General features: G+C 39.8%; 1 protein-coding gene across 13 annotated transcripts in view; it reads right to left on the bottom strand.

Annotated features, from left to right (window-relative positions):
* ESRRG (estrogen related receptor gamma) overlaps window positions 1-27,831 on the bottom strand; it is a 406,932-nt gene that overhangs the window by 151,027 nt on the left and 228,074 nt on the right. The window contains exon 1 of one of the 13 annotated variants that reach the window (XM_030034644.2): window positions 13,971-14,181. The exons of 11 other annotated variants lie outside the window; for them this stretch is intronic. In XM_030034644.2, the coding sequence (XP_029890504.1) occupies window positions 13,971-14,026 (56 nt within the window). In that variant the 5' untranslated portion in view covers window positions 14,027-14,181. Of the gene's footprint in view, window positions 1-13,893; window positions 13,917-13,970; window positions 14,182-27,831 lie in introns of those variants that run through there. One more of the 13 variants, XM_030034650.2, reaches the window with a different exon arrangement.

The raw sequence follows: 27,831 nt of genomic DNA, 5'->3' as shown, positions 1-27,831 counted from the left end.
CCAGAAATAATAATGGGAAAGAGACAAAAAAAAAAAAACAAAAAAACACCCAAAAAAACCCCCCAAAAAACCTCACGTTAGTAAAATTACACACAATATTTACCAAAAATTATTGTTATTTACCAAACCTTAAACACATCTTTACCTAAAACATGAACATTTCTCTGGTCAGATAATATACTGATAGAAGCAGGGAAATGAGAGTAGCTTATAAACAATCCTAATATATAACAAGTAAATTCTGCTTCCACTGCAACTGTATCCCCCTTACTTTTAATACAGAGCATAACTGAGGGCAGATTTTGATGCTGAATGTAATGGATATCATAAATATACAGCTTTAAAAGCTCCCAAATATGCAAATGCAAGTGAATGGAAAAGCTGCCTTTTTAAAGGAAATGTGTATGGAAGAAATAAGCACACATTAAGCCCTAAATCGTAAAGGTGTAATTTCAAAAAGACAATACAATCTACCAGCTCCCCTATGTCAACGACCAAAAAAATTAAATGCTGAATGCTGAGATTCCATCCTCCCTTCCCTCTGCTGCAAAAACTGAAGCACTAACTTTGGACACCTTGACATTTGCCTCTATGCCTCTGGTTTAACACTAACAGAGGTCTACTCTTAAAGGAGGAAAAAGTGTCTTTAAAAATCTCAAATACATAATAATTCTTGCACTTATTTCTCCACAGCTGAGCAGAGCCATTTACATAGTCCACTGAACACTGTTTAGTAAACACGACAAGAGTGCTTCTATCTTACTGCCCTTGTAAAACCAAGGCAGGGGTTCTGTTTTTAGTGCACACTCTGGTTCAGCGTTAATCCTGTTTTATGTTGTTCACACCTGCTGCTGACTAGCAGCCTGCTGATGGGTTGTGGTTTGTGCCGCTCTGAGACAATCCTCACCAGCTTCAACAAAAAACTAATCACTAAAGTGGAAACAAAACCCCAACTGCTACGCAAAAACCGTAAAAGGGAAGAACTGACATGCATGCCTCATTTTCCTTACTCTGCTACTCCCCACTGTTCAAAATTTAAAATTCAGTTTTAAGTGCACATGCTTATATTTAGTCCTCATGCCTAGCTTTTCTAGGAGTTCTTCTCCAGATAGCAAATCTTAGAGACAAATGTCATGGACACAACCTTTATAAATATATCCTATGTAAAGCACCTTTTCCTTTGTGCCTAAGAAAACAATAGGCTTTGCTCTAACAGAAGTACTGAATGTTGATAAAGCATCCTTTTGTGAATCTTTACAGAAACAGGCTTTTGCAGATAGATTTTCCAAGAAACTTCTTTTAACACACTTTCACATGAAATTCAAATGTTACTGTTCTAGAAAACAGCTTTTTTTTTTTTTTAATCACAACGCTGATCTACACATTTAAGCTTTTTTTTTTTTTTTTTTTAAAGGCCATAAAGTCAGATCTTCCTCTCATTGATCCCAGCACTAAAACACACCTATGGCTTCATTTGTACAGAAGACTGAATGCTTTACTAGAGACAAAAAGGTGATCGGTGATTAAAGGAATAGGTCTGGAATTAAACAGTGCTCATATCCAGAGAGAATAAGAAAATCAAGGAAAGGAAAACCAGTTACAATAGAAACCCTTTGTTTGGCAAACACATCGATGCAGATTGTGCATTGAGATCAGGTATAGAAATCACATGCAACTTCACTGACTCATCGAGACTCAGATGTAGGCACAGTTATCTACAACAAAGTTTTGCACTAGCAAAGTCTCGAAAAGGGAGGGCAGGACATATTACTTTCACACCTACTTTAAGGTACTCTTTATTTATATGACTAGAATAACATAAAGAAGCATCAGAATATTTGGGGAGCAAACTATGTCTCCTTCATCCTGTTATGCCATCTTGGCCTATTTCTTTCTACAAAACAGAAAGTAGAAAAATACTTTCTGTCCGAGAGCCAAGTTCCTATATCTCTTAAACACTATATGAACCTTTCCATAAATAAAATGTTCGTTGGAGGCCAGTCAAGGTAATTCTCCATCTATTAAAATTTATTTTGCATCTCATGGGGAAAGGCATGCTGAATGACCATGACCATCCTTTGTGACTTTTTAATTCTGCATAGGAACACCAAGGTTCTTCTGCCTACATAGGAAGATAATATCCATCAAGCAGACATATGTATTCCATGTTACAGCTTTTCATCCAAAATTCATCAGCAGAAACAAACCGAGATCAATCAATCATTACGTAAATTCAGCATTTCAACCTCTCTTGCAATTCAGATGTAAAACCAAGAAAAAAAGGGGTCAGTCTCACTTTGTCTTACCATCTCCATCTGAAGAATTTCTACCTCCTCTTTAGTCAACACGAAACTGAAGATACTGGCATAATGCCAACACTGCTTTTAAGCTCACACAGAAAATATTATGGGGTAATCTTAGTATTTCCTGGTCACACTCCCTTAGGCAACTCTATACTAGTGCAAATGTTACATCCTGGCAGTGAATCCTTGGACACAGGCTCCATTTCTTCATTGATTTCTTTTAAAATACTACCAAATCATTCATTTTTTAAATCAATTACAGAGACTGATCCAAAATCTACTAAAATGAATGGCATTCTTCCCATTTAGTTTTGAATCAGGCCACTACCAGTAAAAGCAAAAGATTTCTTAAGACAAAAGCAAGGGCTTGGCAGCAGGCTGTCCTTCGTACCTTGGAAAATCTCTACTAACTTATCTAACAATGGTACAAAAACCCCACAGCAATTTTGTCAAACAGCTGCATCTGCAGTATTTCTGTTCCAGCATTACCTAATGCGCAAGTATCACACATTTTTACAAAATTAAAAAAAAAGGGGGGGGGGGGGGGAAGCCCCACCCCAGTCATCCATCAAGTGTACATCCAGGCCACCGCTCCTAAAAAATTTAATATATGCTAAAAAGATATAAAAAGACACAAAAAGCTTTCAGAAATAAAAGTGCTTCAGAAGCTGGATTTTAGTATTGCCAGGTGGGTTTTTTGCCAGATTATAAAGTTGACTTAAATGCCAGGATACCAGATTTCAGAAGCAGCAGCAGCTTACATATTGTCTAGTATTAGTGGCTGAAGTGTACTGCAGATTCCAAAGCTAGACTATCGTAATCTGTGGGTGAGAATAAATAAATAAATTAAATAAATAAAAATTGGCATTCCCTACCAACCTTGCTACCTGCTGCCTTCAAGCGCTCTTTTCAAGTATGGCTTCCACAGAAAAAAAAAGTTAAGACTACTTTATTTTGATTATAGTGCTTTCCCCAGGCAGGAATTTTTATTTCAGTTTGAATCTTTAAACCATTACATTTTCAGTGATGCATTTTTATATTTACAGTTGACATCTTCATAGAAGAATGAAACCTCTGAGCAACAGCTCTAAAGCATGAAGGTTGCCTGCAATAAGTACTTAAATTATTTTACACCCAAATGGAGCCAGTTGTTTTTAGCTAAAATTTAATAAACCTTAAATCAATGACCTTTCTTCTACTGAAAGCCTGCACTTGGGAAAACTAACTTTCCCAAGAAACATATTTTGGTGAGTAAATGCCAAACAAAGAGCTATTTAAATCCGAACATTTTCTCAATTTATAGCTTGTGAACATTCAGTTCCTAAATTCCCAACTGCTGCCTAATGTATAGAACAGTGGTGCCTCGGTTTAATCACATACCATTGATTTCAGAGTGTCACAGTGATCTCATTGACAGTAATCAATAATAATCCAAAATCAATCAAATCTACTCTTACACTATCATTCATCAAATCGGAATATCCCAAAATTAATTGTAGGCACATGAAAGAAAAAGAACATGGAAATAAAATTTTTTAAAAAGGTACAAAAATAAAAATCAGTAAACTTTGAGAAGATAATAGTGCATCCAAGCATGTTTCACGCCTGCTGGGGTAAGTTAATGATGAACCATACCTTGCCTTCCCAGCAAAGACTCTGAGATATATTCTTTTTCGAACATGAAAATACACAGCAACTGAAGGCAGAGGACATACTAGTAAATGATTAAGCATTATTTTATGAACAGCCGTGTTATGCGCTGAATTTCAAATGTGTTGCCAGTATATTACAAAACGCACAAGTATGTTACACTATGAAGAACTGCACATTTTAAGTTAGCCACTGCACTTCATAGAGCAAGAGGCGAAAAAATTACTGAATTTCTGTACCAAAACCATGAACAGATGTAGGCACTTATCAAAAGAGCTGTTATTGTTGCCGAGGACTCCTCTCTCAACATATTCACCTGTAATTTTGTCAAGGTAATAAATCCTTCCATTCATTACAGCACACTCAAAAGCACCCTGCTATTTAATTTAAATGGAAAAAAGGCCCAAAGTGTCTAAAACATTTACTTTTGCTAATGTAAAAGTGCTGGCATTTTACTTCATTCCTGATAAGCCAGTGCCAATGGATGTGATTATTCTTTTCTTATTCAAAGCATATCAGTAGTTTGAAAGCACTCTAAATCTTATCAGGTGTATGAACAGCACAGTTACTGAAAACAGTTTGTACTGCTCCTCTCTCTTTCTGCCAGGCTATCAGATAAACCCAACTAACTAACTGTATTTACACGCAATCAAACATAAGCTGCATCTTCAATATATTGTAGCCTGTTTCTGGCATGCTACAGGTTTTCTGCTTGACATTAGTTGTAACAAAAACGGCAGCAGTGAATTAGCTTACAACAAAAATACAGCCACTCTATAGCACGTAACACAACAGGGATGTGGGAAGAAATAAAAAAAAAAAAAAAAAGAAAAATTTTCTGAAGTAAAGAGTTCCATCTCAATATTTCACAGGTATTTACCTGGTGCTACTAGGAAAAGAGCATGGAAGCAGTAGGATTCAAATGCATTCAAAACATACCTGACAGGACTTAAGAGCAGAGAAATAATTTCTCTTTGCTTTTTTTGTTCATTTTATTCTCCTGTCCTGTAGGAACTGACTCTCATTTGCAAGGGGCAAGAAAAAGACAGACAGAAAGATAGACAGAAAGACAGAAAAGAAAATGGTTACAGTATCTGAAGGCATTTAAATGCCTTTACTGTTTTTGTCGGGAACAAGACGACCGAGATTTCTCATGATCTAACCTTCGTCTGGCATTAAGATTAAAAGACCCACCACAAAAACAAAAAACACCACTCCCCTCCCAAATAAGGCTGTCAGCAACTCTCCTTTTCATTCAGTGTCTCAGATACTGAATTTTCAGTGCTAACTACCGAGGAATAATAAAAGATGCACTACTTCAGAAGGGCCATGGCTTTGAAGATTTTGTTTACTGCACAGCCATAGGAAATACGTGCAGAATCTCCCTTCATTCTTCTCAAGAGTGACAGCTACAATGTAGTAGTATTTGAAGAGTTAAATGTTAACCTGGCCCGGTGCTGGGGGCTTTTGGCTAGCTACATGAGAAGTTCTGGAACACCAGGAGAAATCCTGAGTTTCAGCTCTTGATTAATTACAGCCACCTTCAGGAGCCGAAGCTTCAGTCCCTGCGTGGAGCGCTCCTTCCCACCACCCCCAGCCCCTAACAGCCTTTTGCCGAATACCTCTGATGAAGCAGCAAAGGGAAGGCACGTGCCACCACCTGAGCCCATCTCGTGCCTCTGTCTGGACTCCCAGCGCAGAACGAGCCATCCTCTAGATTTGTAGGAGAACAATGAGCTGAATTAAGCCAAGTGTGCAGTGCCGGGTAATTCAGCCGATTGTTGTTTCTCCATCTGTGACACTGCGGCCTGGTGACTGATGGGACAGGTGTCATTCATACTAATGTCAGCCACCGACAGTGGCTGCTCAGCTCTTCAAATACCACCCAGCACCAACTGGGCCCAAGCAGCTCCTGCGAGAAGAACAATGGGGTGCCCGTGAGCTTTACTCAGTTATTGGGAATCCGATTCTCACCCCTTTAACGCTCACGGGAACAGTTGGTTAAAGACATGGCATTTCATGCCACTTCAAGACATCTAATCTGTCCCACTACGTTAACGGCTGCTATGAGAACACTGCCAGGGAATTCTTTCACTGCTGGGAAAGTGAATATAATTTAGTAGAGGAAATCTTGCATTCATGGAACTTTAAACTACCATGCTGGAAATTAAAAAAAAAAAAAAAAAAAAAAAAAATCCACTTTTTGCTGTTAGAATTTTACCATTCTCCAAAGATAATTTTGCTAGCAATCCATGTGCATTTGCTTTCGGAAACACACTCTAAATCTGTTTGGTTTTAAGATGGCACATGAGTTTTAGCTTTTATTTTTACTACATGTTTTTTCTCCTTTTTTTTTTAAAAAAAAGGGGTAAAATAATTGTGCTAAAGAAAACCTCACAGACTTTCTGAAATTAATTCCTCTAAAAAATATTTTAGCATTAATACTTGTCAACCAAGCATACCACAGTCCATCTAAGCAAGAAAATACCAACTTAAACATAAAAGGACACGGGCATTCATCCTCCGAAAAGACATGAACCAAATCCTGCAGGCAATTTGAAGACAGAAAAAAAAATAATTTAAAAGTAAATAAAAAGTACATAGAAAATTGCTTGATCCTTTCTCTCTGTTGCATTTTCAATATATGGAGAATCGTACAAACTGCCAGTAACTGGCTATACTAAGAGCACAGCTGAGAGTACATAAAGGAGTGTGATTTCACCATTTTGTTAACTATTGTTCTTTATTAGATTTTCCCATCTTGTATTTCCTTAAAAATATTCATGTGTGAGATTTAAAAAAGTGTTTCTTCAAAAAAATAGCTCTAGAAACAAACCCAGAAATAGGGGGAAAGGGGAAAAGAAGAGCAGTATCACGGGTAAGGATGGACTGAATAAAACAAGCCACCTCCTCCTCTCCCCACCCGTCCTGGCATCTTTATATGGGAAGGAATTTCAGAAATGCTCAGGAACAAGTCAGCACTACCTTTTAGATAGACTTTTTCATTACGCTTGACAGTATCTCTACATCTGCACGACTTTAAATTGTTTAATGTCTAGCTGGCTTGGAGGGAGGGGGCTAGCTTATAATTTTTAAAATTTTTTTTCTCCTTTTTTTTTTTTGCTTTTGTTTGTTTGGATTTTTTCTGAGGCCATTCAAAACAAGCAACAGCAACTCCACATCATCTTCTCATTGTAACTTGCCAAAGCCATCAATCTCTGATCACACCTATTAGAATCTTGCTGTAGCCAACACTACATTTTGCGACAGCTTGACCAGTTGTTTAAGGAAAGAGTGTGTGATGGAGCAAAGCTAAATCGACACATCTGTGATACTTCTGACACCCCTCAGCATGGCTAATATTAATTTGTTTTCTTTGGCTAGGTAAGTGCTGCCAAAACACATTACATATGGTATGTAGTTCCAATCAAAATGATGAAAAGGAGATGTGCAGGTTTTTTTCACTTATAGCAACATATAAAGATACAGAGGAGTAAGAGACATCCATGCTAAACTACAGAGTAATAACTTAAAAATCTCAAATCGCTTTATCTTAAAAGTTTGGTTTCAGAACGCAATCCTTTAAGAGAATCTGCCCTCCCACATAAAGACTCCAGCTCAAATCTGCAAAGAGGTTTTACACCGGGAAAGGGAATATAATTTTCAGTATATGATAAAAGGATATATTATTTAGACTATCCTACAGGTAACTCATCATATTTCAGTAGGTTACCATATAAATGTGCACAATTCTGTACAATGATATTATAAATGGTTTGATTAGACCGAGGACAAGGAACCTCTATTTCATACACCCCAATATACTAACTTTCTGCAGTATATGGAGACCCTTCTCCAATTTCATGCTTAATGTTCTGTGTTAGTGTCATGAAAAATATGAATTTATATTTCTAATAGTATTTTTTGTTTTGCCTTGTAAAGCATTTTGATCTAAATCAGAAAATTCCATCTAGATTTCATGCAAATTCAGAATGGTGACCCACGGTAAGAATTAGACATTCAGCAATAAAGAAAAACAGCATATGCTTGGCTTATACTCTGTAAAAGTACCTATATCATTCTAACTTTCATTAGAATGTTAACAGAGATTTTTCTTAGCAAGTCTAGGAAGCTGAAGCGAAAAAATAAATTTTATTTCAATTTTAAAAGAAGTGGGAAATGATGCTCTGATTAAAAAGCTATGCTCCTTAATAGAGGAAAATAACTGGATATTAGACAAGATTCCCTTTAATGCAAACCTGCTATATTAAGGAATAGCAAAGAGAAAAGCCCTTCTTTGTTTGAAGGAAACAGAAATTAATTGAAAAACATTACAAGCATTATGTAAACAAACCCAAGAGATTTAAAGCTTCTGTAACATAGCAAATACATAAATTGTTTCACAAGACACATGTCAAAAGGCAATCTTCTACTATATCTATTGAAGTTACTCTCCAAAGTGCTACTGAAAAGACAAAACAAAATCCTTTAAAAATAATTAAGTATTACTCTCTGAAATAGCAGTACGTAATTCAGTTTAATATTTTTCTTTAATGTTTCACAGAATATTTACTTCTGGACAAGCAAACCATAACAAAAAAAACCCTAAAAGATTTTTGGGGAGGACTAAGGACCATTAAAATAGACTGTATATTTTATATTTTTGTCTGAGGACATCACAATTTATATTAAAAACCATCTGTAGGAGGCTTCCCCCCCTAAAAATAATCATATTCCTTAGGTGCAAACTTAACTGTGTGTCCAAGGACACATGTAGCTGAAAAAACAGTTCTCTGATTGACAGCCAAAACTTACAGGAATATGAATAAATATTAATCATGTAAATTACTTGGAAGAGGAAATTTTTATAAAAAAATACAGCATCTTTTAAAAGCAAAACTGTGAGTACAAATACAGAAAATGCTAGATTACACAGAGAATCTGATATAAAATCAAGTGCAAATACTTTATCTACATTGCTGGCCAGGTCTCTTCTCATGGATAAGAAAAAAAACAAACAGCAGGTTTTTGACAAGCAACTGCATAGAGGGAAGTTATATAGCTCTGCATATACTTACTGTATACATGTCTGTGTGTGTACACACAATAACAGGTGTACATTGGACAAACTGCATAAGGAATACACTATATACCTGGAACACGCACACATACATAGATATATATTTGACCTCAAAATTTGCTGTGCATAGACAGAGGATTTCCACGTAAAATCCAAATATATAAAACAAAACCACACATATACATGCTTCTACAGATATGAATGTATGCATGTATGATTATCTAACTCAAGACTAAAAGTAAAAGAGGATACAGAAAATGTAAAAGAACATGTAATAAGTGGAATGTCAAGCTGCAGCGACTGTTGGTGTCATCCCTGCACTATCAAACATACATATGAGTATGATTGGAGACAGAGAGGCTAAATATTTCACTGTCAGAGCATGTCGAGAAATGCAATTCATTTCTCTCTCATGTGCTTTAGGACAATGACAATTTAATACAAGGCCAGTGGATGTAAAAGAGATAAAAACTGAACAAACTGGCCCGGCATAATCACAGATTTCCTCTAGAGAGCTTGGTAGCGTGAGGCTCATATGCACTTGTAACGGATCAACATTTTATTGTTTCTTCCCTCCATGAATTTGCTATGAAGATGAATGCATAGCAAAGCTTATCTTATAGACAGAGACTCCTTTAAGCTTCAGTAGGAGCAAGAATTCCTCCCATTTTTTTTTCTTACTTATCCTATACATTTCACTTATCCTAGGCAAAAAAATAATTATTTGATCTACTTCCTTGAAAGGTTCAAATAAGTGTTTTTTTCATTCCTACTTACACTTCCACAGGGGTGCAAGCAACCTCCCTGTAGGTCAAGGGTCAATCATTTTAAAACATTCCGTAAAATGAATAATCATGTCACTTATAAATAATTCATATTTTTATACCATAATTTTTCTATCATAATTTTGCTCTGTAACATACAGAAATAGCAGCATAGCATATGGACTGACATATCTGTGAGAATAGACATATCATACTTCTTAGCTACTCTAAGCAAAGTAGGCTTCAAGTATTGTTAAATATTATCATAGACAAGTTACCTTCTGTATTTGATGAATAGCACCATGTATTTGAAATTAATTGCAAAAGTAGGGTTGGCTAATGAGGCGGCCCTTATCTTTTCTCAGCAGTGCAAGCACAAGTATTTTTCTGCTGGCTCAATATTTTTTAAATGCCCGAAGTGCTATTAACTAAGTTGAAATCTGATTAAAATATGAACGCTAAAATATTCACAACAACTAATGCAGTTAAAAAAAAAAAAAAAGACTAAGGAAATTCTTACCTCTTTTCTTATCATTAAGCATGTGTTTTGAAAAATAATAATTAAATAAATTGTTCCCTACAGATTCTCCCAGTTGTTTTGCTTCCCACTAGCATCTTTGAAAACAGTTTGTTAAGACAATAGTTATTCTTTATTATGGAACTATGGGGATGGTGCCCTTCTACCTGCCTCGGTTTAAAAAGAAATTTGTAGGAAATGTTAAAGCTTAAGGACTGTTAGAAAAAGGGCAGCGTGCCTTAGGAAGAAATGGGGAGAAAAAGTACAGAAAAAATTATCAGCCATTCAAGAGAATTAATGGATATCCACAAGGGCTTTGCTAATAACACGGGTTAATTACCGCTGCAACGCACCAGGCTCAGTAAATAAAAGAGCACAACCATAAACACATTAAAATGAGCAACCATCACTAAAAGAGGGGCAAGCCCCAGTAAATGAAAAGCTGTCAGCTGGGCATTTCAGCACAAACCCTTTATACTTTCTGCAGGATTTAAAAACTTGCCAGCAGTCTATCAAAACCAAAAAAGCAAAGACCTACAACCGGAAACAGAGAAGGAAGAACGGACCAAGGCCTGCCTGCTGCCCAAGGGGAGAACACAAGCAGAGTCTGTTCACTCACCCACACTTGGGGGCTGCCTTCACAACACAGAGCTGCGTGCCACATTACACACCGGGTATGCGCCTGGAGGCCTGGAGACTTTTGACTTTAATATTAACTTTGGGCTTTATTTCTTAATAACTGTAAATAGCTATCTAATAAGACAAATGCATGAGGTTAAAGATCTCCACAGCCTGGAGAAACCCTGGAGTGTAATCAAGTGCTGCTTCCCACTTCACAAAGAAGCATTCTTCAGTCCACCCCTTTCTCCCCTTTACAAATGAAAGACACTTCTAAAATAAATTCTTCGGGAATTAGAAGCTACGCCAAAATATTTTAAAGAGTGAAGACGACATAAACTGGTTTACATTTAGCATATAATCACCTCGCACATAAATATATATATTTACGTGCTGATGCACGTGAGTATACACACACTTATATTCATCCGTACACAAACATAACCCAGACTCGCACAGTAACTCCACAGACCATTCCCACATTGTAACATGAGAATGGTTAGAAAAATAAAAAACGTGTATACCGACCATCACTGCACTGAAGTAATCGCACGATGTGACGCCTATGTCCACTCTTTAAATGTTACAGCCACGCTACACAATCTTTATTTGTCATCTGTGTATTTTATCTGTTGCATTGTAAGAATAAAATCTATGCACACTGTTAACAGCTGAATTTGTTTCATGTTTAAACGCTGCTGCACATTTTTAAATGGAGAAAGTAGGGAAACTGCTGAGGGTTCAAATTAATGAAACACAGTGAGCCATCAAAGGGCAAACATACATAGGGCAGAGAAGCTTTCTGGAGTTACAAATCTTCTCGGTTTTCTATGTTTGGCATTCAGAGATCATGTTTAAATTTACTAAACTAGTCCCGTCCCGTGTGTGTCGTCGTTCCCCCCCCCGCCTTTTTTTTTTTTTTGGAGTGTTTCAATTGCCTTTCCTTCTTCCAACAGCTGTGACAACTGTTAAAACAGTCAGTAAAATTAAGTCCGCTCTATAATCCTTTAGTCAACGTTACATTTTAATCAGAGGTTGAAGGAGATTTCACGTTATGAACGCACTGATTCATTTAGAATGATTAAACTGACACATATGTCAAAATGAGCAGATATATTTATTGCATCTGTTAGCTTATTAACTATTAGTAATTATTAGTGTTATTTTTACTGCTGAAAAAGCAAAAAGCCAATGTTGCAGCTGGCTTTAAGTTATCGCATTCTTTAACGTGCTCTGCCTTAAAATCAAAGCATACCTAGTGATGGTCAGACAGATGTCTGCGCACTCCCAAAATGTTCGGGCAATTTTTAGCTCAAATCCTCTCTGCCCTCATCCATAACATAAGAACTGCAGAAACTACTATATTTATTTTGTATGTCCTTATGCTTGTATGTGCATACGTGTATGACAATACATAGTCAAAACACAATTACTATGAATATTAATAACATGTAAAACTCTGGGGCTTATTAATTGAGACAGAGAAGCAGATATGTTTCTGAACATTAGTTATTTCTCTGTGTCCACTCAACCACATGCTCGGACAATATATTGGGAGTATTTTAAGATGACTTTTAGTTGAGCCTAAGAGGAAGAAAAAAATTAGTTTGAATCTCTCACCAGAGCCAAAAAGACATGTGCCCTGATTTCATTTAAATGCATCTACTCCAAGAGGCTTATCTAAACTAATCATTCAAATTAGCTGTAAGAAGGTAAATTTAAGAAAGCGCCGGGGGGGGGGGAGGGCAGGGCAAAGCATCCACAAAACCCCCCAAAACCCCAAACTTACCATCTTTTTATGTATTTTATAAAAAACACGTTACTGTTAGTAAAAGCTGTGGAAACTGCATTCTCACATTTACGAAGCTATCTTACGCTACACAGTGGCTCACTGTGCACTGACCTACAAGCCATATCTGAGAGGGCATCCTACCTCTGTTTATTTCATTTATCCCAGAACATTACAGCGGGTTTTCCTGCCTCCCCTTCCCAAACTGTATTCCTGCGAGCCAGGCTATTTGTTACTTCCCGTATTATTTCACCAATGTGCAATCACCGCATTTTACTTTTCATCTCTGGCTTAATTACAAATAGCAATGCAATATGCAGACAGTAAGGACAGCTAGTGGGCATCCACCTATAATACACTGTCACCTCGCGATACAGCCTTTCCACAGACTGCGTCTAGGGCGACGCTGGCTATTTAGCTTGGGTTTTTCCTTCGGCGTTACCGTCACTCTCAGCGTAGTACGAAGGCACGGCTACGTAAGTGGCTCGACATAAAGAAAAATGAATCGGTGACAGCTCCCATGATATACTAATATTTAATCCCGGCTGTGGGCTGAAACCAAGTTCAGGAGCCACACGTCAGCCCCAGACCGCCTGGTTTTGTTCGGGCGCCACGCTTGTCGCCGGAGACGCTCCGCCAGGTAGCTAATAAGTGCCGGCCAAGAACTGCGGCTCGTTAAAAAGTATTTTGCTGCCTTTTGTAGGGAAAAGCAAGCGCAGAGGGCCACGCCGCGCGGCACGGACCCCCGCAAAAGTACAGAACGGCTCCCCCGGTCCCTCAGGCTGCCCGGCCGGCGCGGCGCACCCCGGCAGGGCGGCCGTTACCTCAGGGCAGCGCGGCGGCCGGCCGCTCCCAACCGTCGCCCCAGCGGCGCGCGGGCGGGCTCCCTCCCGCCCGCCGCCGCCGCCTCACAGCCGGCGCTGACAGGGGAGCCGGCGCACCTGTCAGACTGCGAGCGCCGGGGCAGGCAGCGGGGCCGGGCGCTCGCCCGCCGACAGCACCGCTCCTCCCCGGCGCGGAGCGGCCCGCTGCCGGGCGCCTCCCGCCCGCCCCCCCCTCCCGCCCCGCGTCCCCGGCGCGCAGCCGCCGCGCAGTGCCCCGGGCCGGGCCGGGCCGGGCCGGGCCCGACGCGCCCGCGACGGCTGACGCCCGCGGCCCCGGCACAGCGTTACCTGCAGCGGCGTCTAGGCGCCTGTCATGTTTTGGGGCAGGCGGCGGCGGTGGGGTGGGGGCGGGGAGCGGTACCTACTCTTCCTCGTAGTGCAGGGAGAGCGGCTCCGGCAGGCAAAGTTCTACCGAATCCATGTGCGCCCGGCGACCATTCTTCGTGCGCCCCCGCGGTAAATCAAAGTTTCCGTGGCCGAGCGCCGCGCACTTGGCACGAGTGCTCTCCGGGCGAGGCGGCGGCGGCGGCGGCGGCAGGCGCGGCCAGTTGGGACCAAAAGCTCGCCCGCGCGCCTAATCAAGGACTTAAAGCCCCGCTCGGAGCTCATGAATATGAAGTAGGGCTTTACATATGCAGTCCCCCCGGCCCGGGGGGACGGCGGATTGGTGGGGCGGCGGCCAATCAGGCACCAGGGGCGCCGGGGCGGCCCGGCGCGCGGCCCGCGCGGCAGGTAGAGGGGTGGGGACGGGGGAGCGGCCTGAGGCGGCGGCGGCGGTTGGGGCAGAGCCGGCGGACATGTCCGCGCCGGCGGGCCGCCGGGGGCTCCCCTCCCCTCCCCTCCGCTCCCCTGCCGGCCGCCGGGAGGCCGGCTCGAACTTCAGGCGCGGTGCGGCAGGTACCTTGGCAGGCTCCCGGTTAAGGGCGCGAAGGATTGCGCGTAAAGGGAGAGGAGGAAGTTTGCGCTGCCGTCGCCGGTTGCGGCGTTTCGCTGTGGCGGTCGGGGCCGGGGCCGGCCGGGCTCGGCTCTCGGCGTCCTCTCCTGACCGCTGCTGCTTCCCTAACCTTCGGAACTGCTCGGCGCCGGGGAAAAAAATAAATAATAATAACACCACCAAGTGCAGCCTGCCGAAGCTTCTGGGTAACTCAACTTTTCATTGTCATCCGAGTTGCTGGGCGGGGGGCGTGGGGGGGGAGCGGGCAGGGATTTTATTATGTACAATAGACAAAAATATACTTAATATAGAAATATTTATTTATTAATATGTAATTATCTATTTAAAAATTAAAAGCCTCATCTTCTACTTACTATAAAAGGACATTCCTAACAAAACGAGCACTCAAATCCATTCCTTAACAGCATGGGCACAACTGGGAGCGTATACAGGTATATGTGTTCATATACAGGTTAGCTACACCTAAACACGGGTATATTTAAGGTGTATGCCCCTGCGCGAATGTTTAGATGTATATATTTAGATATAGTAAAGAGAAATAAAAGCTCCAGAACTGATCAGTTTCCCCTGTAACTGTGGAGGGATTATAGTGGACTAACTCAACCTGCCTCATTTTAACAAGATAAGGACTGCACTGTAGTAGGTCTGCATTAGTAAATCTGGGAGTATGCGTAGACCTCTACAGTGTCTGGGGGGGTTGGGTTTTTGTAAAGTAAATTTTACCAAACTAAAAAGGAAATAAACACGTAGCCCTGTATGTATGCCTGCATAAACATCACCAAGCCCAGTTCCAGCAAACCGCGGCTTAGAGCCAGCTCAGTTGCTCATCTCTGTCGTGTGAAAGATCCCTGATTAAACTTGTTCCAAGAAAATGACCATACTCAAATTTAGAGACGCTGTTTGCACTAAAACACACGCACACACCCCATTTTTGAAAGGATCACTAATGAATTGGGGGTGCATTTTTTTCTCTCAAAAGCTACTATTTTTACTTAATATTACAACTAAGACAGCACACTTATTTTCCACGTTAAAAGTGTTTCTACCCCTACCAGTGCAAACAGATGTAGGCTATTTCTGGCAAGAAAAAAAAAATCCACTGGAAAGACCATAATTTTTTTTATAATTCAGCTCAACTCTTACAAAATCTTCTGTGACTGGAGCCCTAACATGATGCAAATGGCAATCTCTTAGATCAAAACAAATCAGTGCACACCTTCAGAATGCATTAATACCATTCACAAAGGGAACGCAATGCCCTCTCCAAATCTGTTTCACAGCATTTTACCAAATGAATACAGCAACAGAACCCAATTCCAAAATATCTAAGTTCAGTAGATGTCTTTGTGTATGTTTACAGCAGAGAGATTCCAGTGCTACGTATTTAACCTTATGTGAAGACTGGGCCTGCTTCCTACAAACCTGGTATAAATACATGCAAGTTTAGGAATCGGAACTCATACAGCAAACCTGCAGCTCAGACTACTGTATAAAAGCAGGTATAAAAGCTTAATTACCAGTAGCATTATGCTGTCTATATTGTTAAATGTGAACTCTGTAATTAAGATGTAAATTCGCTTGTGAGCAGTGAATTAAAAAGCTCTGAATGTAGAGTAAAATCCAAGTACTCTGTAGAAACATCAGAGACAAAAAACCCAGTTTTTAGCAAATTTTAAAATGAGAGGCATTTAATCATGTTACTGTATTAGAATGTCCTCTTTAAGTAACAATTTGATAAATGTGGATTTTGGAATCAAATCAGAACTTGAATATGAAGTCTTTATGTATAGGTATCTGTATTACTATATAAACCCAGAATACAGTTCTCAGAAACTGATTTACATGTGCTCATTGGCAAAACATGAAAATACAAATATATTGTTTGTACTGAGTGTCTCTCTGAGTGTCTGTTTATAGATTTATACCCCAAACTGCCGTTTTTCAATATTTTTTATGCTAAAATGCCTTCAAATCTTTTCATGTGTATGTGTTTTCTTATTTAAAAATCGCCCATAATGAATCCCTATACATGAGTAATTTGATAAGGTCACTTTTCTGCATTAAGTTCCCTGGAATACACCCTCCTTAAAATATGACAGCTAATCCATTTTGAAACTTACCAAAGCACAGGTTAGCTTGATTTCTACTTTTGTTCGTTATCTCCTAAGATTATAAATATATATTCAGGTGCTGAAAGATGATGGTCTCTTTCCTTCTGTCATGGTCTGTCTTCCTGTAAGCCCGCCTTTTCACGTTCACATAGTTTCCGCTACCTTTTTGGCTTGTCGTCCCCCACCCTCCTCTACGCCCCCAAATAATACATTTTTCCTCTCCCCCTGTGAACCATCACTACCTTTCTATCAACCGTCTTTCATTCAGGCAAGCGGCTCTGGTCCCTGCCAGCGCTGCTTCTTGGAGAACCAGAAACACAGTGCTGTACTTTGCATGTTGATAAACAAAGCAGTTGGCTTCTTCCCCTGGGACTGAAAGTGTCACCTCCAGCAGACTGGGGCCTGGAATTCCAACTACATTCTTGAACTTGGCTTTCACAGTTACAGATCAGTTTGGAGAAGGGAAAAAAAAGATAAGAAAGAGATTATAGCAGCAAATAAACTGGGGCTAAGCATAGCTTCCTTTTCTCAAGTTTTTCTGTAGAAATAAATTAGTAGTAGGGGAAAGAAAAAAAGCAAAACAGGTATCGGTTTACTGAATTTTATCAGGCGATACAGAATAAGAACATGCGTGCAAACACACGTCTGCGCTAACTGTAACTCAAAATGTACAGTGCAAAATCTTACCACAAGGAGTCTATATAAAACAGTGGTAATGGAATCAGAGAGGGGAAGGAAAAAACCGTCACGAGTGCCTGTACCAGTCAAGGGGCATTACTGAGCAGCACCTACATTTCCATGTATCTCTCTGCGTATAATTTTTCCCGTGTGCCAAACAGTACATCTTTAAGCATCTTCACATTTAAATACTATAGACATTTCAAGGCATCCAAACAGCCAGATTCTTAAAACACAACTACCTCAAGGCAACTGAAGAAGTAAGATTCAGTGGCACTTCACAGAAGCCGCACAGTGCATTGTGTCAAATGTGTATTTACCAAAAGGAGCAACAAGCTCAAGCCATCTGGGAAGGAGAATGTGAAAGAGTCTATTAGCTGCTGAGAATTCATTTGAAAACAAGTATACTGTTACTTTCAATAGAAATGTGCTGTACACCATGGCACCTTACCCAAAGTCTAGCTGGAAAATACCATATTGTTAAGAGTTTGAAATAAATATCGAAGTGTCATCAAATATGTGATTTTTCTCTTTATTCACAGTCACTAATTAAAGAAACACAACTCAGATGTGCTATGCTACAGTGAGATCAACATTAGAACAATATTGTCACTGTCTGCTGGTCTTTTGCCTTTTGTGCTTCTCACTGGAAGGCACTTCGTGCATCCCTGGATGTACCGCTAATGAGTTAAAAAAACAAACGCTACAGAAGTTCCAAATTCTGCTCACCTGTTTGTACATAGTTGGACAAACTGTAGCAGGTTATTACTTTAAAGCCATCTGCTACTTCAATCTGTATTTAGCATTAATTACTCCTTGTTTTGATTTTAGGGAAAAAAGCTCACATAACACAATCTCCAAATGCTCCCAAGAACTTTTCCACAGTGCATTCACAAATACACGGAGCAAGGCTTTTAGCTTTTGCTGCGACACTCAGTTCCAGCATACAAAAAATGTCTCTGTGAAATAACAGCAATTGCCTCACCATGTTACTGAACTACATTCAATTCATCTGGTCTCAAATAAATACTCCATATTTTCTCCTCGTTTTATTTTCAAGGGCATGGATATTTAAATGACTGCCTTCACTGGTACAGAATAGAAACCGTTCATATTGCTGTAAATGAAAATTATTCTCTTGACGAAACACCTTTTCCAAAGGCTCTGACAAAAAGAAAGAGAAAAAAAAAAAAAAGAAAGGAAGCCGCACGCACGTTGCCAGTCACCCACCAAAAAAGGTCTACTCCCTACAGATAATTCAGGCACACACTTCAATATGGATATCTCACTATTACCCCAAGCTCTTTTTTTTAGTGTAAGTTTCTTCAGAGAAGCTGAAGTGCATTACTGTCTCAGACAGCCAAGGATAAGATGACTGAGGGAATTCAGTTGCTCTGTTTAATTAATACAGGATTATTTCACTTTCATTTTGTGAAGCTAATAATATGACTGGTGGAATGTCAGTAAAAATTAAATCATAAACTAGTGCAGTACCAAAGGGAAAACTTACTTTAGTTATGGAGTATTCCCAGCAGAAATCTCGAAAATCTTATACATATTTACACTGATAAAATACCACATGTGCTTCATGGGATACTGCAAGCTTTCTACAATCCTTGTGGCATGTATTTACAGAGCAAGAGTTAACATTTTGAGATTATACATTAATAAATGAGTTGCAGTTATATTGTTTCTTGAATGTTAAGCACCACATACTAAACGCAGGAACACGTTCAAGGTCAATGTCCTATTTTAGACCTTTTCAGCAGCTGTGATATTATGATAATCACACTTAAAATATTCCTATAGAAAGAGTAAATTAGCCCTTTTCACTAGAAGGATTATTATGATAAACAACAAATCCGAAAGAGAACAAATTCAGATTTCTCTTTTTTTTTTTTTCTTCTTCCCCAATACAATAAATGGCTGTCCCTTACTGTGATGGCTTTTCTATCCACCAATTAAAAAAAGAAATTTAAAAAAAAATCCACATTATTCTGCACTTACATTACCTTTTGGTTTTTTTGGAGGCCTCACCTATGTAAAAATACCTTCCTTAAAAAGCGCTTGTGCTTTCTGTTAGAACCAAAACATTCCAGTTGGCATCCCATTCTATTGCCCATACTGCAGTGAAATGTAATATCCCGCTAAACCAGAAGCGAAAGAAGAAAACTTAGCATCAGCAGCTATTCCTAAGCAAGATTAGGGGTTTAGCTCCATCTAATTGAGGGATGAGACGTGTCCCTCAATGGGTCTCTCCTTCCACTCCCCCACCAGCCCTTCTACCTGACTGCAAGCTCAAAGTGCTAAAAATAGAAGAAGAAGATGGAGCGTAAATATTTCCCCAGTGAAAACACCAATAATCTTTACTGTGAGCTGACATGAATTGCTTGTTACATTGCCCTAGGATATCATGGCTCGAAGCGAGAGTGCGCGCACACACACACACAGAGCCACCAACCATCCTCAAAGCTTTTGTAACGTGTATTTGTGCATGTGCATGTCGCAGAGGCTCCGACGACATCTGACATGGAGCCGGTACACCTGCCGTACAAAACGCATTCTCTCTAGCCTGCCTTTCCCCCCCCCCGACTGTCCCAGCCCATCTTCCATCACTCTTCTTCCTTTTTCTCCCCCTGCTCCCCCTCCACTCCCTTCGCTCTGGCATTTTTATTATTAATGTTATTGCTATTATTACTGTCCAAGCATAAGCTGATCCACAGGGGAGCCTGTGTAATTTAACCCCTCAAGCACTAAATTCCTTCACATGTGCCAAAGACGCAGGTTTGTTGTTGCCTCCAGCAATATCCCAGGAAGACGAGTGATGGCGGTGTCATATCATCACACAGCGACTTAATCTATTGCGACACCCAGGGAACGGGTAACTGAAGAGATTTACAGAACATGCTCTCTGACTGAATACAAAGTGTTATCCCCCTTACCAACAAACTCAAGTCACATGAAACAAAGTGAAACAAATTTTGCCCTCTTACGGCTCATTGTTTCCATGACTCTGCTTTATCCAATCCTACCACTGCATTACTCGTCCCGCTGTACATCTTCTAGCTATACAACACTTTTTTCAACATTTTTGTTCTCCTTCCTTTGTTCTTCTCGTGTTCTCTGATTAACAAACAGCTAGATCATGTTGAACTGCCAAGTAACATAGCCTCAGAAATCTTTTATCCATACACTAGATGACTGGAACCATCACTTACATCAGGGTTATCTCTACATGCTGTCGTTATGTTGTCTGACATCTAATGCATGCTTTTTAAAACAATAGATTAAAGGGGTTGCACTTTTTAAAGGTGCAAGAAACACTAAATTAAACACTTACAGTTTAGCTACAATAAATACTGACAAGCAGGAAAGCATCTATTTTAAGTATTGAAAACCAAAAAACCGATCTGCTTGTCAAGCAGGGACTTTCCGCATGGGTGTCCTACTTTTGTTATCCATAACTATTAAGGAAGAATTCAATGTAATATAGAAGTATGTAACTGTTCTCTCCAAGACTGAGGTGAGATTCTCTATCTACTAATATTTTACTGGCTGGGGAAGCAATAATTTGGCACAGAATTAATACTGGAGACAAATGAGACTAGTGAAATGTCCTCAGCTCAGGGTAACCTGACTGCGCTGGTGAATCAGAGCTTTCACCGTGGGAAATTAACAGCTCTGAAACAGTCAGAAGAAACCAGTAACAAAGGTTGAGTTCATGCGCTCAAGAGTAAACAAATCCTCCCTCCCTCCCTCCCCATAAGGTACTAGCTACCCTCAAGTCATCTCTAGACACCCCAGATCTAAAGCAGGTAGAGACTTCCATAATGAAGGCCACTGAAATCTGTCTCTGTGGTAACAGAATTCTAATTTTTCTTTCTGTATACATGCCTTCTTTTAAATCCATATATCAGCTGACTGACTGAGCCCTTAATATTGTAAACTTTGTATAGGGCCATATTTAGACTCCAGGTCGAATGATTTCTTGGACACACGAGTACGCATATAAACCAAGCACAAGAAGACGTTAAGCACATCTTGTACTTTTCCCCAATCATTAATATGAAGAAACTTACAATAAAGGTTTTCGTGGATATATAGCTCCCAGATGGGTATCTCTATGGTTCCAGCAGTTCCAAAGAAACACGGAATTCATCACCAATTGCTCTTTTCCCGGGTCCTACAGCTCCATCCGCCTGAAAGTCAAAGATCTAATACTCTTCAAGGAAGCCTTTACAGAACATATCAGGATGCAATGAGATGCTGTTCACAACTCCTATATCCATTTCCCACTTAGTGGTGGGTGGAAGGTCTAGAATACCAGTCAAAAATATATCAGTATACACCCATATAAGTGCAACAATCCTGCTATCTTCTAGTAGACTTGTACACTAACATTTAATGGGATCATATTAACATCTTTAGTACAATACATAAGAATCGCACATTAACAAAAATGCCTGTGTTACATTATTACAATGAAAACATTTTTTTCTGGCCGTATTAGTAAATGTGATTAAATGAGACAATATAATTATAATGACATCCTTCTGCAGCTGAAGCCTTCTATTATCACCTACGTTTCTGTCCTATAGCAGTTTCACTCCTATTGACCAGACAGTTAGCCCTATTCAATTATTCAATCGCAAATCAATAGATTTAGCTCCGTGTATAATGGTTAAGGTGTAAACATTATGCATACGCTCTGCTCTTTCAGCTTAGTTCATTTACTTGCAAATTTGGATTTATATTCTAATTTCCTTTTTAAGAAACATGCAAATCTAAGTTTTCATATTAGGGGTTCTTTTTCCTCCCACCAGTTCTGCCTCCATTTCAGGTGTTACATTTCTAGAAATTGAGCTTAACTTGCCTGTGACAGAAATTTCTGTCTTTCGCAGATAAAAAAGGAAAAGCGAGAATTGTAATTATTTGATTCAAGTATGCTGAATAAAGCAATAAAATAGCAGTATGACTTTTAAGTAGATCCAGTCAATATTTTCCTGCTAAAGCACTCACTCAAGGTGTGAATTGATCCAGAAAGTACAGCCTTTAGACTTACTGCACTTCTGACACTTGTATCACAAACAATTTGGTTCAATTACTGTCGATGTGTGTGTGTGTACCTATACCTACACAAACACACAGGTAAATGTATTATATTATAGGCTCTTGGTTATCTACATATATTTACACACAAAAAATAAGTAGTAAAAAAATAAACTGAACCAACACACGTATGCAGAAGCAAATGGCTCCCCTTTTCATTCTAGTTAGAAGCAACTTTATTAATTTTGTCCCTCCAAAGTCCTTGCTTGTCTGCTTAAGGAGCTTCCAGGTGAGCTGATTTGAAAGCACACCAAGGTACAGTGTGCTTACTTCTTGTCACCTGAGAGCCAGACTTTACATTCCTTTCTCAGACAAATGCATGTTAACTTGAGTAGCGCTCCCCCGCCCCAATAAAGCATTGTAGAACAGATTCCTGGTCACCTACTTCCTAAAAGCACATCCATTTTTGAGCATCTAGAAAACAGATCTAATACTAGCACCATAATACAGTATCTTTACTGAGCAGATAAGCGAGAATACAGTTACAACTTATCTGAGCACGAGTTCAAATACTACTACCCAATGAAATACTGATTTCCCAGGGAACACCCTTGCTATTACCTGCCTTGAACCCGTCCAGGACTATATTCAAAACATCTGAAGTTTATAAGCATAAGAATGATGGCAGGGAACTGGTATAATAAGAAAATCTAAAGCAATTTCTGCATGCGACCATTACAATGTGACTGTTAAGAGACAGGCAAGAATTTCTCTAATATTGTCAGGGAAACCATAGGTTTAAAAAAATTGGAAAACCTGTTAGAAATAAAGTATCAAAAGGGAAAGTTGCAACTCCGTCTTCCTACTGACCTGTTTACTCCAACTTCAGATTATCTGCTCCTGAGGCATTAACATAAACTGCTCCAGTCTTATTAAAGGCCGTATCTGTGTTCTTTAGCACTGTTTGCATTTGGTACCCGTATTTTCAGAATGCTAGCGGTCTTTATGCAATAATGAATTTGGCAGAAAAACAAGAATCAGTTCTCTTTTAATGTTGTTTTTCTAAATAAATTCTCTAAATCTGATTGAGTTAGATCCTTGAATCATGCTTCGGAAGATGCAACTCAGAGTTTCTGAATAAAGTGAAGCACTTAAGCAAATCAGACTTTTATTCTTCATCCACTGAGAAGGCTGAGATTTAAGATGAAAGAGGTGGGCTGCCTTTCTCTTTCCTTATCCTGCAAGGTCCCTTCATTTTCCCTGTTTTCCCAGTAGATTTACTTGTAAATCTGGTGACAGCCACATTTGAAGTCCTGAGGTCTGACTCCTGACCTCAGTTATGTTAGCCCTTCCCTGCAGAAGAACTACCCCTTGGATCACTGACTTGCTATTATTCTATGGTTAATAGACCTGACCTGTGCAATATTTTTTTATCTGGCTACAGTCCTATCTCTAAATTCTCTATTTTGAATGAATACCGATTTTGTGACATGAAGTCTGCTATATAATGAAATGCAAACAATGAAAAGGCTAAATCAGTTTACAAAAAATCTATTTGTCAAACAGTGTGGAGATGCTCCCAATTTAGTCTGGGCAGTGCATGCAGCTCTTGATAAGGGAGTTAAACCCAAGCCGTTCCACTGCATAAAAATAAAAGCATCTGCAAGAGAGATACATTTTCTTTTGGAGAATCTTCCCTATAACCTGTAGCTAATTATAAAAAAAAAAAATTAAATAAATCCCCCCGCCCCCCTTGGATTCTGCAGGAATTTTCCAACAGCCAGGAGCACTGTTATAGTAGGTAACAGCAAACGCCTCCCCAGCGCAGTCCCCTTATGTCACATTTGCATTTCTATTCAGCTACATTGCCTGACAATGAAGCAAATGGGTCTGCCTTATCTGTACAATTCTGGACAACAGAGATTTCTAAGCCATACAAAGGAACGAGCTTACCATTCAGCACTCAACACCTCCCGGTGCCCCCCCCCTCCGCCCCAAGCCCTGTGGGGAATGCAGTCACACTAACACCTGTCCACACCGAAACCCTCACATGGTATCCGAAAAAGAACCGGTTACAATAATTAAAATAAAATTAAAAAAAAAAAAAAAAAGCAATCGAGACTCTTAAGGAGCTTGCCAGCCTCGAGGAAGAAAATAGTCCCAACCCTCAAGATTTTCAGGCTTTGTTTGGACCCTAACAGAGAAGTCAAGGAGTGTCCCTGGAATGTAAAAGTAGATAATATCTAGTCAACCATTTGTGACTCCCGCTGTCTCTTTTAGGCTGGTATTTAATACAGCAGATGAAATCTAGAGATCCTTTTATCAGGGAAATTTCATATCACCCTCGTTTTCATTAGAAAACCTTTAGCAGCTAGGCTGGCTAACTCATGCCATTTCATTGCAGTAGGAGGAAATTTCCGGCTAATTCCTTCAAAATTAATATCGGCTCATTTAAAAGTTAGAAATGACACAAAAAAACCCCTGCACAAGCTGAAACCTCCAGATCAAACTTGTGTTATGACAGGACTTAAGCCAGTTATAATACAGGCTAGGGCTTTAAACAGCAAGAAAAAAAATTACAGTGACACAGTTCTATAGACACTTTGGCTTTAGTCTGGCTTTCCATGATCTAGAAAGATATATATATACGTACACGTTGTATTTGCCTTCTTGGCCCTCTCCCTCACTCTCAAATGCTCAGGGTAACAAAATAGGCTTTGCGCACACAATCTGGTGTTGAAGAAACTTCATTGTGGAGGGGGTTATCCACGTGTTTATTTGTATATACAGAAGTAATCTGGGATAGCAAGCATGGAGAGGCAGGTGGGAGGGTATCTGTCTTTTTGTCCTACTTAGCATATCCTAAAGCACAATATACATTTTACGTAGCATACTGAATTTTACATTGCTAGCTTATACTTTAATTGTCCTGAACTTCCAGGTAAGGTTATTCTTTGCTGTTGAACAAATGCTGAATTTCTCCCCAGAGGTAGTTGCAATGAGTAGCGATTCTCTATCTTTTTCTCACTCACACAGTTTTGAAGATTTACAGGCATGAATATCATCACGTTAACATAAAATGATATTATTATTGCCAAAAAACAAGGCAGTTAAGCACAGAGACAGTGAGGAATGCAGAACGCTTACTTGGATTCAAAGGAAGCACAAAGCTCCTTAAAGCAGCCCATTGTTTTTAATTTTACTAATACTGATGCTTCAAAAGCTGCTGTCTGTTGTTGTTGCCTTTTCCTGAGTTGGAGCAAGAGGTTAGAGTACATTCTGCCTCCCTCTTCAAGCACTAGCAAGAGAACAGCCAACTTGTATTATCCTTAGCACTGAAAATGGCTTTATTGCCGAGGAGGTATGAAACTACCAATTGTCCTGGTATCATACCTCCTAAAGCATTGCAGATCCCTCAAGTGCTGTCAAGGTGACAGATCACTTTTACCCTCAACTGTGCAGACATACAAGCAAAATTTACACAAGGCGTGTGCATGTGGTGCAGTGCAGAGCAAAATTTAGTCCTTAAACTTGCTATGATAAAAAGAAAACATAGAACAAAATTAAATAATTGCTACGAACATGTCAACACTTTAAAACATTTTTCTAGACTGTAGTGTTAGAGATATTGTGAGATATCACGTACTACTACACTGTTGGAACTACTTGTGTCTGTTGATTTATTAAAAAAACAACTAGTACAGATGGAAGAGAGATATGGTAGCTGGATAGTTAAGAAGAAAAGTAACCAAGGAAAACATTTTCCACAGATTGGTCCAAGGTCTGCTTTAATCTCGAGTCAGGTCATCTAATAGGCTTATGTAGCTATCTAAATGAAAATAACCCCTTACCTCTGCCCCCTTGTAAACATGCAAGGACAGAAGTTGTAGAATACACCTTGCTGACTGCAATCATAGTTTATGCCCGTGTATTGCATCTTGAAGATACCTATCATGACGGTTTCTACAAGCCTGTCCCTTCTGGAGTAGAGTAAGCACCACAGCTGGCCCAGAAGGATTAGATGAGAAGTTCAACTAATTAATGAGCCCTGCAGGCAAAACATCATTTCTTCTGCTCTTTGGGGCATTTACAAGGTCAGCTGTTTGGATTTTTTTTTCTCCCAGCATCAGGTCAGACTCACTGTCAACATACACAGGATTTGCAAGGCAATAGTGGCCATGTAAAATTCAGTTGTCCCCACTATCAAGCCAAACAACACGATGTGTTTTGGCCAATTCCCACAGTAAGGAAAGAACTGTTCAAGCCAATCTGGCTTTATCAAAATATGCTTCTCTAACGTTATTTTGCTCTTCCATGGGCAACAGTTTAGAATTATGAACACAATATTTCCCATTTAAGAAAATATTCTGGAACACAACTTCAAATATTCTGGAACGCAGCTCCGTTCCCCAGTCCTGCTCTGCCGTCTTTCTGATGATTGCTTTTCTGAATGTCACATGGCACAGTTTTCTTCCATCTGCCAGGGAAGTTTCCCGGAAAGTATACCAACTTCAAGAAATGAGGAATCTGAATAGGAGGCACATTCAGATAGAATTCAGAAAAACGATCAGCTCACCTCATCTGTTTCTCTAGCAATATGTGCACTGTTACTATCCAATGGCCTCTTTGGTAATAAACTTGTCCCACCTCCCATCTGCTCTGCTTGCTGGCGTCCTGCCACTTCAGCCTCAGTCCTTTCCTGTCTTCAAGATGTCATTCAACTTCACTTGCTCCCCTACCCATTTGTTTCTCTTTCCAAGTGAGATCAAGCATACATCTTTCTATGTCTCTCGCTCCAGCCTTTAACTTCTGCTCCATCTTTTTAGTAAGTGTCTATGTTTCTGCTCCATTTATCATAGCTGGCAGTATGCACTATGCAGGTGTCAAGGAAACCAAGAAAGAGTTCACTATTCATGATATTGCCTTTTCAGCCTTCTTGTGGCTTGCCGTTGAGTGTCAGCTCCTTAACACTAAGCTATATGTTGAGAAGAATGTGTATCAGTTAAAGACAAATTACTTTAAGCCAATACAAGGGCACATAAAGAAACAAGGCTGCTCTAAAGTTGGACTTTTTCAGCCTCACTCTGATCTCTTTCTAGATTATTTTTCCTTTTATTTGCTCATTACCTGAGTTTTTATGTAATCTCTACAGCATTTTTCCTTACTGGCTAAAAGTAAGCGTACAAGCTATTGCACCATGCTGGACATACCATGCACGCAGACCTCTGTAAACATGAATGCCTAACGCTCGACTTTAGTAAGTGCTTCCTTTTCACATCGATACGCGCTTGCGTTTCACTAAATGTAATCTAGCTCAGAAAAAGAAATGTCTTGAACTCAGCAGGACAGAAGTCAAAACTAAATCAGAAATACCTAGCCGTCTTTCTGCAAAGACTTGAGAGCAAAACTCCACCCATCCCCTCCACTGTCTTG

This window comes from Aquila chrysaetos, chromosome 13 (assembly GCF_900496995.4).
Source record: "Aquila chrysaetos chrysaetos chromosome 13, bAquChr1.4, whole genome shotgun sequence".
NCBI classification, from domain to species: Eukaryota; Metazoa; Chordata; class Aves; order Accipitriformes; family Accipitridae; genus Aquila; species Aquila chrysaetos.
The sequence above is the reverse complement of the archived record's forward strand: the minus strand, read 5'-3'. Positions and strand labels throughout refer to the sequence as shown.